Genomic DNA, 12,233 nt, shown 5'->3' on the forward strand with positions numbered 1-12,233 from the left:
ATAGAGATTGGTTTTCCTCTTATGTATCCATGCATGGCATAATCAACTTTGGTGATTTTTATGAGCTTGAAATTATTGGCATTGGTGATGTAAAACTTCACATGCATAATGGCACTACTTTTGTGTTGCAGAATGTCAGACATGTTCCAAGCTTACAAAAAGCTTGCTTTCTATAGGGCAATTGGATGATCTTGGCTACACTACAATTTTGGTAATCGTTCTTGGATGATCCGCAAGAACAACCTTATCATGATGAAAGGTCGCAAAAACGGATCCCTATACTCTATGTTGGTTTCGAGTTTCGACGAACACTCTTATCTATGTTGCCGAGCTGCCATCTACTGAGTTGTGGCATAGCCGGCTAGGGCATATTAGCCAAAAGGGAATGAAAACACTTCAGTGTTTTGGCTACTTACCTATGTTAGATTACACGAACTTTCCATTGTGTGAGCATTGTCTATACGGAAAACAGACTATGTTGACATCTTCGCCATTAAACAAGAAACTAGGCGAACCCCTACTACTTTCTCACGTTCATAAACGATTCTACAAGAATGGTGTGGGTGTATCTCCTTAAACGTAAGGAAGAGATATTTTCAACGTTCCAAAAATTCATTGCCATGGTTGAGAACCAATCAGGAAAAAAGCTCAAAGCTTTTCGCACGGACAATGGTGGAGAATACGTCTCCATGTAGTTCAAGGATTTTTGCAATAGAAAAGGCATTCAACGCGGAAGTTTATTGCTCCATACACACTTGCACAAAATGGAATAGCTGAAAGAATGAATCGCACGATTCAAGAGCAAGTTATCTCTATGATGTCTATGGTGAAGCTTACTCCAGAGTTATGGGGGGGAGCTGTTTTGATAGCATTGCACATCATCAACATGTCACCTAGTTCTCCTTTGAATTTCAAAATTCCAGAGGAATTATGGAATGGGAAAACTCCAAGCTATGTGTATTTGGATGTGAGGCATATGCACATGTGCCCAAAGAACTTCGTCACCTCGCAAGTTAGATCCCAGGTCACACAAATGCATTTTTATCGGCTATGGTGCAAATGGAGAGATGAGCTATCGTCTCTGGAACCCACAAACCAACAAAGTCATTCGTAGCACATGAATTTCAATTGATAAAAAATGCACAAGAAGCCCATTAAAGAATTTGAGTATAGAGGCGTTCGTTTTGACGATGTAGCCTCCAAACCAACTCAGTTCAGTAGTGTTGCACCTAATCCTCACGTGCAACATACTACTATTGCTCCAGAGAGAGCAGAGTCCAGCAGCAGTCAGGCACTAAAGCTTTGTAAGAGTATCACATACGCCCAAGCGGTTTGAGCCGGGTATACACCACATTTTGGGCACTGACAGTGGAGAGCCAACCTGTTACAAAGAAGCTATACAAATGGACAATAGCATTAAGTGGGGGCAGGCTATGCAATCAGAATACAATTTGATTGTGGCTAATGAGACATGGATTTGGTTGAATTACCAAAAGGCAAAAATGCTTTACCATGCAAATGGGTATACGAGAAGAAGTATATAGCGGAAGATCCCGAGCCTAGGTACAAGGCTTGTCTAGCTACCAAGGGTTTCAAGTAGCAAAAAGGTGTGGATTTTGATGAGATTTTCTCTCCAATAGTCAAGATGACTACACTTTGCACTGTGCTTGGCTTGGTTGCTATCCAGGACATGGAACTTGTCCAAATGGACGTGAACACAACATTTCTTCACGGGGATCTAGATGAAGATGTATACATGAAACAACCAGAGGGCTTCGTATGTGAAATCCAAAAGCCAACGAGGGCAGAATTGGTTTGTAGATTTAAAAAGGCACTCTATGGCCCCAAGTAAGGTTCAAGGCAATGGTATAAAAAATTTGACAAATTCATGCAGTCTCAGGGTTACATAAGAAGTCAAGAGGATCACTACTTATACACCAAAAGATTGAACGATGGTTCTTTAATCATCTTGATCTTTTATGTAGATGATATGCTTATCGCAGGAAAATCAATTGATGAGATCAATCAATTGAAAAAGATGCTAAGCACTCAATTTTCAATAAAGGATTTGGGAGATGCCAATCACTTTCTTGGTATGCACATCAAGAGAGAGAGGAAACATGGAATTCTTGAATTGTCTCAAGAAATGTACATCCACAAAGTCTTGCAACGTTTTAGTATGCAGGGGGGGAAGTCACTGAGTACCCCAATGCAAGCATACTCCAAACTTAGCAAGGAAGATTCTCCCAAAACAGTGGCTGAGAAGGAGGAAATGACGAAAGTGCCATATTCTTCAACAATTGGCAGTTTGATGTATGCTATGGTAGCCACAAGACCAGACATTGCACATGCAGTGGGAGTGGTTAGTAGGTACATGGAAAACCCTGGCAAGAAGCATTGGGAAGCAGTGAAGAAAATCCTCACATATTTGAAAGGTATAGCTAGCAAATGTTTACGCTTCGAAAACAACGATGCATCTATTGTAGGTTACACGGATGCGGATTATGCGGGTTGTGTGGATCGTAGAAGATCCACATCTGGCTATGTGTTCATGTTTGCAGGAGCAGCTATCTCTTGGAGATCGTGTCTCCAAGACTGCACATCTTCATCTATCACTGAGGCAGAATATGTTACTGCGTTTGACGCAAGCAAGGAAGCCATATGGTTGGCTCGTTTAGTGGGAGACTTGGACATTCACGAGGTTCCAATACTGCATTGTGATAGTCAGAGTGCCATTGCTTTGGCAAAGAATCCGGTGTTTCATTCAAAGTCAAAACACATAGAGGTCATATACCATGTCATACGAGATGCATTGGTTGGCAAACGCATCGAGCTTGTCAAGGTTCACACTGACGACAACCCAGCAGATGCTCTCATGAAGAGCCTAGCCTCGGAGCGATTTACACATTGTATAGAACTTATGGGTGTAGGATGAAGCATAGGCGATGCTTCATCAACTTTGTATAGACTAACTATACTGATGCCACTATTGGTCACCATGACCTTCAAGTGTGAAGTTGTTAGGGTGTAGGCCAGATGGCCATGGGAAACCACCCATGTTTACTTTCTTTACCTAATGAATATAGGGAGAGAAAGTGAGAGAGTTGACCACTCTCTCACTTTCCTCTCTACTAACCCAATCCCTCTGTGCAGAGCTTCTACTTCATCCCCTTCCCCCCTTCTCCATTTCCTCTCTTGCCCTCATTGCACGGGATCCTTGATCCCCACAATTCAAGGGTCTATAGGCCAAGGGCTATGTAGAGAGAGGTTGGGAGGTGTAGAGCATGCTAATAGTGTTAGGGCAAGGGTCCTAAGGGCCAGGGTTGAAAAAGTCTTTACGGAAAAACCTTGCTAGATGTTGTGCATGCAGTTCAGGTGTCTCTAAGCCAAGGGCTATATAGAGTGAGGTTGGGAGGTGAAGAGCATGCCCATATCGAAAGGAGTTTTTTTAGTACTACTACCCGAAGCTGACGCACAGGAGCTCCCATAGACAAAGACACATTGGAGCTTGGATATGCAAGGGAACAAGGCCACACTAACGTCGATAGAGAACTTTACAACATACGCTTTGAAGATGGAACGAACCCCTTTGCCAAAAAAGAGAACCAACCCGGTGAGTAACCTATTAACATATGTTGCTATAGTTCTCATTGTTGTATCCATGATTGATATGTTTATCGATTGTAGTGCAGGAGAACGAGCGAATATGAGACATGCAGTTCCTTTTTCTATCAAAGTTGACTGTTTGCGTACCATAAAGCATGTTCTATATTTTTTCTTGATGTGTCTTTCATTCCCGCTCAATAAAATTGAATTGCACGTATGTCTCTTATTGCAATCTATTATTGCAACTAAACCATTTGACAAATATGGCACACTAGTCTTTTGATTCACATTTGTTTATCACGATTCAATCAAAAGGAGTATGTCACCCATGATTTTGAAACCCATTTTATTAAGCCGGATTTGAGGTGTATATCCTGTGGGGAAAATAAAGGGTAAGAAGTGGGGAAGCAAAACCATGCATGCCCGAGGCAGTGACCCAGCAGAGAAAGAGAGGCGGACGAGCATGCAAGAAGACTCATGGAAGCATTCCTCGAGCTGCCTGCATTGGAGGGCGACCCTAGTATGCCACTGCGTGCTACAGTCAAGGAGATGTGAGGGGAACATGAGTGGTAGGGGCTAGGGAGCACACCGTGGTGCTTTTTTTATATATATTGTAGGCATCGTGTATAGCTCAACAAGCTGATGGTGGTGGAGTGCCGTACAACAGAACGATGTAATCGTGTTCCATCCACATGAGATCGATTCTAGATTGTGTAGCATCAAACTTTTAGTGCAGATCGCAGAGCAAGGAAGAAATGCTAAAGAATCTCTAAAGATTCCACATAATAAAGAACCAGGAAAACTGACCAACATTTGACGTATCAATGTTCCACTTAACGTGTAGGAAGTTGTTGAAGGTAAAAGATTGCAGAGCGAGCTTCTGCGCACTTGCACCTGCAGCTTAGGGTTTCGTCTGAAGGTATGAGAGAGAGAGAGAGAGAGAGAGAGAGAGAGAGAGAGAGAGAGAGAGAGAATGGAGGCAAAAGAGGGCCAAGGTGAGGCCTGGTGTCATGGGCCTTCATGTTTACCAACGAATGGAATCATGCCTGAAACAGAGGGGAGAGATGGCACTGCTCTGCTGTAGCGAATTATGCATTTTCCAGTTTCATTAAAGCCAGGATAGGATGTATCGAAATGACAGGAAGATCAGATAGCTCTTTAGTATAGCAGACTTGGTGGCATACATATACATGTGATGGTTGTGATGACGCCCAACTTTAAGCATGCACAATTGACAGGAACTGAAAGCATCCTTCTGCGGAAAGGCCCCTTTGATGCAAAGGATGAGCTGGAGAGTAACTTGTTTGAGTCCTTCAAAAATCTGCAGATGCAGTTGAAGCCGCCTTATCAACTGCATTCCCATTCGGAAGCGGGCCTTGTTCAGTTGAACCAAGCACTATTGTATGGCATATTGACACAGCCACAATCACAGCAGTTGTACATCATGCACCTTTTAGCAGTCACAAGAGATGGATATGCTGGATTTGTATCTATTATCTCTCGCCTTGTTCAGGAATCTTATCTGAAGCTGCTAGACCAGCCTCGTCAGCAGCTTTTCTGGCTAGTCAGACAACTTATCAGCTTGACTGCTGCAGAAGTGGACACCTTGTGCATTTGTTTGCTGCGGCGCATTGTTGGTGGGGACATTAGCCATTGGAACATCTGGCTTGCAGGTCAGATGCTGGATGTCCTACGCAGCAATTGGTCCTGGCTTGTCGAACGTTCTGCACTAATAACAGGGGCGCTCTTCACATTTCTTCGGCTGTTACCTGATCACTTCATGTCAAAGAGCCCCATTGTCAGTGAGTTGAGGCAGGATGAGGTGACCTTTTGTGTGAAAATACTACGGGATCACTTCCAGGACTGTCTTGTGATAGGACGGGATCTTGTGCGTCTGCTTCAAGATGTGGCTTGCATCCCAGAATTCGAGTCGGTATGGAGAGATCTTCTCTCAAACCCTGCTGCCTTTAATGCAGTTGGGTTTGCAGATATTGCTCAACTATATGTGGTGCGCACACCAGCACGTTATTTGACTTCTCGCTTAACCCCAGAGATGGAAGCACAAATCAGGTTTATGCTCACACATGTTCGAATGGGATCGCAGCAACGGTATCAGGCTTGGTTTGCTCAACACTTCTTAACCTCATCAGGGAGCGAGACGTTGGTTTGCGATCTTATTCGCTATATTTGCTGTGTCTATCACCCAACAAACCAGATTCTCCAATCTGATATTGTTCCAAGGTGGGCAATCCTTGGATGGCTTCTCAAGTGTTGCAAAAGTCAGCATGTAGAGGCCAACGCAAAGCTGGCACTATTTTATGATTGGCTTTTCTTTATGAGAAACACAGACGGCCTAATGAACGTTGAGCCTGCTTTGCTTCTTATGGTGTACTCCATACCAAAGTACACCGACATAACTCAATCTTTGTTAGAGTTTTTGTTCTCATGTATGGAATATTATGATCCACAAAGGAAAGACCTGATTTTGTGTGGTGTAACAGCATCGGTGGACATCCTCATTGAGAAAGGGGTAGTGCAATCTTTAAAGCCTTTGTTCTCTAGTCCGCATTTAGCTCTTTCACTTAGAAAGAAGCTCAAGGAATACTTTTCAATCTATTGCCATGAAGTTCTCAATGAGGCCAAGGGGGAAATTTCTCCCAAAGACATGTCCAAATTAGGTCTACAGTCTGTACTTGGTGCACAAGTAACAGTCTCAAAAAAGATAAAAGGACCTAATGTTGCAGATGCAAATGTTGTTGTTGGGGGTGAGAGCATTGAAGGCAGGGAAACCGTGTTAGGAGTGGTGGGCCAAGGGAACAAGGACTCCCAAGATGATGCTATGGGCAGCCTTATTGGGAAGAAACGAAACATTGATGTGGAAGATGCAGGCTCTTGCAGAGGTCATGAGAAGGTGAAAGGGCTAGAAATGGCAGTCGGGGAGTCTATTGGTGACATTGATCTTGTTTCCCACAAAACAAGATGCATCGATGTGGTGACCTTGGATGATCTATCCAAAGCCCTGCAAGGATTGCATGATGAGGCTTTTGTTGTATTTGAGAAGTTCCTATTGTTCCATCTTTCTGATTTGGAAGCAATAGATGCCCAAAGCAGTCTCAAGGAATTGCCAACGTGTGGTGCAGAAAACTATGAGGTATTGGCAAAAAGAGTTTCTAGCATCATAAGAGGAAGTAAGTTTGGCTTCTTTGCACCGTTACATGGACATTCTCTAGACTCCTTTGAGACGGATGAGATAATGTCAGTAACTTCTGTGGTTTTGTGCATGTATACACATTCTACTCACCCACGACTCCTGCAGATGCTCTTATCATGGCATGCGGAAGGTTATGCAGTTGGTGCTCGTCTTCTGTGCTATTCTTGCAGGCTGGCAGAGGATATTGCTCCATCCAACACCTCAGCTATCTTGGATTTGAAGGCTGAAGGTGCTATTCAATCCCCTCAAAAACATGTGAAGAAGCTGGATACACTACCTGGCAAAAGGAGAAAAGTGTCAACACTGTCTGCTCTTTCTTGGCATCAAGGATTAATTGACATTGCAGACCAGAACTTGGATGGAGACCAAAAGGCTTTGAAACTAGTAGGCCCTGCTCAGGCACATTCTTCTGTTACAGCATCTTTCATGGCTTATAAAGAGTTTCTGAGGGGACTTAAAAACAATGGTGAGCAGCCGGTATCTGTGAATGGCAAGCATGCAAGGACTTTGACTGAAAATGAACTTCAGCCTTTGTTTGTCAAGGATCTGGAGACATGCCTTGCATGGAGCATTCCTAGACTCCATTCTATTCTGCCTTTTGTCTTCAATTACCTCCCAGAATTGTCTGAAGGGAATGAACAAGTTATTAAATTGCTGGTGTCCACTGTGGATCCAGTGGAAATGTCAAAGTTAGAGGTGAAGCTGAGCCTTAAAGAAACATCAGTGTTTGGGGCATCACTTGGCCGTGTACATACTATTGTAAAAAGCTCTTTGCTGTGGGACTGTTTTGAGCAGCAATATCTTTGGAGGTTGCTTATTGCTGAGTGGCAAAACCCTACTTCCCCTTCTCTTTCGGAGTTTTTAGAGTCTTGTGCACTCTTTCTTTTGCCAGAACAGCACGGCGAGGCATTATCTGGTCTTCTCTCTTTGTTGAAAATGAACCACCCGACCACACATCTGGTGTCCACCATGCTCTTTCTACCTCAAGATTTTAATAAATTGGTCGCTGCAGTACTAGCAGCCTGGACATCGATCGATTCTTCAAGATTTCTTGAGTGTTTGACAGGTTGCGTAACAAAGAGTTTAAAAGATAAGGTCAGGCATCCAAAAAACTCTCTGCAGCATCTTCCTCTCCCTCTCATGGACAACTCAATGTGTTCTGCTTTATCAACATACATGAGATTCTTGGATAATTCGCTTGCGTGCACTAATCCTTATACTGAACAGACACAAGTGGAATTAAGACAGATTAGGAATACTCTTCTCAAATTAGCAGAGAATCTGAATTCCGAGCCTGCAACTAATGCATCTGTCACCTCAGCACTGAAGTGATGTTGGATTTGTATAATCAGTATTTTCCAGGGGTAAATCTGCATCATCTTGACAAATGATCTTCATTGCAGAGGGTGGTACTGGCTAGTCCAGGTGTAAAGCATTTTTAGTGTAAATATACTTTTAAGTCGCTCAGTTTTAGAAGCGTACTTAATATATGTACTACATTGACTATTTGCAGGTAGCGATCTCAAATAACACCAGCTTGAATGTCCAAACCTTTACCCTTATTGCAAGTATCTAGTCTGGAACAATGCTGGCTATCTCTCAAGTTTGTCTTTTCCTTTTTCACTTCGACTTAAAATTTATTTCAAAATACACAGGGACGGACCCTGAACAGCTTGAGACAGAATTGCTATAGTTGGAGCTAGGAACATGATTGTTCACTCTTGTTCCCTACATCCAGGATTCGCAATGTGTCCGGCTTTTGATTGATGCACATCTCACAAATTAAAAGATTGTGCTGTTTCTGAATTAGTTTTCCTTTTGTTGTAGCATAAGAAGGGGCCCCTTTGCTACAATTGCATATTATCACAAAATAGTCCTTCAATGCTATGAAGAAGTACATATTGTATGTGTTCTCTCTTTTTTGTGTGTGCGTCTTTGCATGTGCATGCGATAAAATTATATATTTGTGTGTGCGCCTTATGCACACTTACACATACACTCACATAGCTTTCTGCCGCCTCTTTTGGGTTTTGTGGGGTACAATGGGGACGGGTAAGTGGGCTTAAGGTTTGGTTAAAGTTTGTCTTTTAGGTCGGCTACCCTCTGGAGTGTATGGCACAATCATTCTTCATCTCAGAGGATCTAGAGCAGAAGATTGGTGATCGTGTGGATGCTCTCTCTCAGAGAGGCATCATCGCCCGCCTAGTCAAATGTTCCTACGCTCGGGTTAAAATCTGATAGCGGCTTACGTGCTATCTAGCTACTTCGGATGAAGGTTCAGTGGAGGACATCATCCTTTTGGGTAGATGTCAGGTTCGGAAGTATCCTGTCATGATTTTCGATCTCCCTGCATAGTTTTGATTCCAGACATGTTGAGGCAAATGGTTTCTATTTTTGGCACTCCATTTATTTATTCAGTACAAACTCAGACACATGTGCCATCTATTATGGGTGTGTGCCATTTGTTAAGGTGGCTACCACCCGTTCCATGGAATTTCGAGACACTCACTTTTTGAGTGAAAAGGGGTGTTAGAGGATTGTGGTTATGGGTAGACCGATTCAGTGCCTTAGATTTCATGAGATGGGGCATCTAGTGAGGGATTGCAAGGAATAGTGGAAACGAAAATGAAAACACCTTAGTTTTTGGAGTTTCGATCCAGGTTGAAATGGTCAGGAAACGGCTTTTTTTTTTAATGAAAAAATGAACTTTGTGTACAGATTATAGAATTTAAACATACAAAGTGCTACCCACAATACTCCACCCAAAATGCCACTGGTCACTCTCAAGTATCCGTTAAACCTTGATGTGAGAAATGAAATGAAATGAAATGTTATATTAACGTCTTAAAAAGGCCAAAATGACCATGAGACAAACTGTTACAAAATTGTGAATCTGATACCATGTCTGGGTACAAAAAGACTAGAACAAAAATACTACTACTACTTGAATCCATCCTCATCTGCACTCTGGATGTCGAGAGAGTATGGCTTGAATCTTCTGCTGTAGTCTCCGTCGATGTTGTGTAGCCCCTCTCCTCAATCGTGGCCATCTTGATTTCCGTAGCTCTAGTGCTCGGTCGATGAGGTGGTCGAATGAGTGTGGGCTGAGATCTGTAGTGATGGCTGCTCCTCTGGCTGTCCCATATCTAGTGAAAAGAAATCTGTACTCCATCTTTGGGAGTGTCTCTATGTCACGTGACACATCCAACCCTATGTGTCCGTGGACAAGCTACAGCATGACCAGGGTTCAATCAAGTCAATTCAGTCTACAATAGGAAGTGATCTGGCACCTTTGCGAGTCTGTTCGCAGACCGTGCATGTCCAGACACTTAGAGTAGATGCATATCCTCTGGTTGCACACAGCATGGATCATCAGATTCCCATCAGAACCCATCAGGAGCATTTTTACACTGCATAGACCTATTTTCCCTATTTTTGACAATTTTCACTTATTATTTTTAAGTGACTTTTGTTGGGAACTAGGTAGGGCAAATTTACTAAGTTTGTATATATAGAAACCTAGCGCTAGCCCTTTCTGGCAAAAGAGGCAGCAGGAACAATTTGTTCAACAGGCAACTTCTCAACAAGACCTCCCATCAGCATTGGATGCCTAGCGATTTGCAACATCTGCAGCAAGGCTAGCGTTTTCCATCAAGAACCCAGATCAGCCAGCGTTTTTGCATCTGCATCAGCTTGGCGACAGCAAAGGACAGATCAGCCCTAGCGTTAGTGGTTTGCACGAGCAGATTCACATCGTTTTTGCAGCAAGACACATTTTCATCCCTAGCGTCTTTGGATCAGCATACCGTTTTGCAGATCCTTCACGACGGAACAGTTGGAAGCATCCGCGTTTTTTTTTCCCGAGAAAAAGATCCTTCTATTAGTTACTGAAACTGCCCATAGGGCTACAACCACCTCTTCAAGAGAAGGCTACAACAACCATGGTGGGAGACTCTCCCAATGAAAAAACCAGCACATGTACAATGGGGCTAAATCAAGAGATGGGGGGAGGGAAAATCCACACAGGTGGTCGGTAGTGCCATCGGAGTACACCCTGGACCATGGTGTAGAAAGGCCCAAGATGCCAGAGTCGAAGGAAAGCCTCTCTATGCTCCCGCATGCGGTCGGAGCTGCCCTGTAGTCCCTCGAGCTGTCCTGTGAGAGTGTGGATCAGCTCTAGCCAAAAGTCGCGAATAGTCTCTGCTGGTGGCACAGGGCGAGCCTCAAAGATGCGGAAGCAACGGGCCCGCCACATGAACCAGAGGGTTAGGCCACTGATGAGCTCCCAACACTCCTCTCTCTCACTGCACCACTCCTGTGGAGTAAGCTCTGTGGCAGGCTGGAGTGTAGGTCGGCCCTCCTGCATCACTATTATCCTGCTGGTGGAAGATAGCTCAACTGAAGTGCTGGGCCCATGATGGTGGACCAAGACGCTGCTCACCAAGTGTACTGTCGAACCGTGGAGAGAGCAGGCATCAGTCGAAGAACTCGAAGCCACACCTGTTGTGCCGAAGGACAGTCCCAAAGACAATGCAATGACGCTGACTCTCCACAAGATGGTCACAAGCTGCACATACGGCCGAGAGACCACTATGCACGAGCCAGCTCCCAACTGCTGTAGCTCTGTGTGCGACCAGCCACTGAAACAAGGTGACTCGCCTCGGCTGTCTGGAGTCCCACAACCTCTCCCAGAAGGCTGCCAAGAACTCAGTTGTGAGACCCTCCTCCTGCCAATGAGGTGTTGCAGCGGGGCGGGCCTCTGTGTGTGCTGCTAGTATATGACGTCTCAGTCGAACAGTGTACTGAAAGTATGGGACACCTGGGTGGTGTGCAGAAGAGAAAGGATCCCTTCAGAGCCACTCACGAGGATCCCACTGTACTCGTGCCAGTGGACAGCACTCCCAAGCCCACAGCCTCCAATGTCTTATCTCAAGAGCTGCTGGGTCAGGATTGATGACACAAGTCCTCCCACAGATGCCCACTACTCGGATCCTCTAAAAACAGCACTCTGCCACCTGCGGGGCCTCTACTGCAACTCGCTGTAAGTGTCCCCCACTCTGAAGCTCGAAGAAAAGGGATGGAACAGTCTCTAAGCAGGCCCTGACTGAGATGAGAACCTCCAGTTGTGTGAAGGCTCCCATCCACCTTGGTGCTACTGGCTCGAGAGGCGTGAGCCACTCAGCTAGAACTGCCTCTGAGATGTCCTGGCACATGCTCTGCACCCCTCTCATGCCCTGTAGTTGGAAATCCTGCACCTCCTCTGACAAGCCTGTGAACTCTAACCAATCACCTAAAGAGCGCGCTGGACCCGCTGCCATAGGACCCCAGGAAACATGAGGCCGACTACCAACCAAGTGGCCTCTCTGAGTGCGCTCCTCCGTGCAAGTAGGCTGTCTCTGCTCCAGGCCTCGCCGCA

At 44.6% G+C, this 12,233-nt stretch overlaps 1 protein-coding gene across 1 annotated transcript; it reads left to right on the top strand.

Annotated features, from left to right (window-relative positions):
• Positions 1-4,428: 4,428 nt before the first annotated feature.
• Positions 4,429-8,367, top strand: EMB2739 (embryo defective 2739). Its single transcript, XM_086505959.1, has 2 exons — positions 4,429-8,242; positions 8,331-8,367. The coding sequence occupies exon 1, from the start codon at positions 4,802-4,804 to the stop codon at positions 8,147-8,149; it is 3,348 nt and encodes a 1,115-aa protein (XP_086362085.1). The 5' UTR covers positions 4,429-4,801; the 3' UTR covers positions 8,150-8,242; positions 8,331-8,367.
• Positions 8,368-12,233: the final 3,866 nt, after the last annotated feature.

This window comes from Adiantum capillus-veneris, chromosome 29 (genome assembly GCF_014529385.1).
Source record: "Adiantum capillus-veneris isolate H3 chromosome 29, ASM1452938v2, whole genome shotgun sequence".
In the NCBI taxonomy this organism is placed as follows: Eukaryota; Viridiplantae; Streptophyta; class Polypodiopsida; order Polypodiales; family Pteridaceae; genus Adiantum; species Adiantum capillus-veneris.

What these genes read in the sequence shown, in the direction of transcription:
- EMB2739 (XM_086505959.1), top strand. Translation starts at nt 4,802, where the DNA reads ATGGTTGTGATGACGCCCAACTTTAAGCATGCACAATTGACAGGAACT.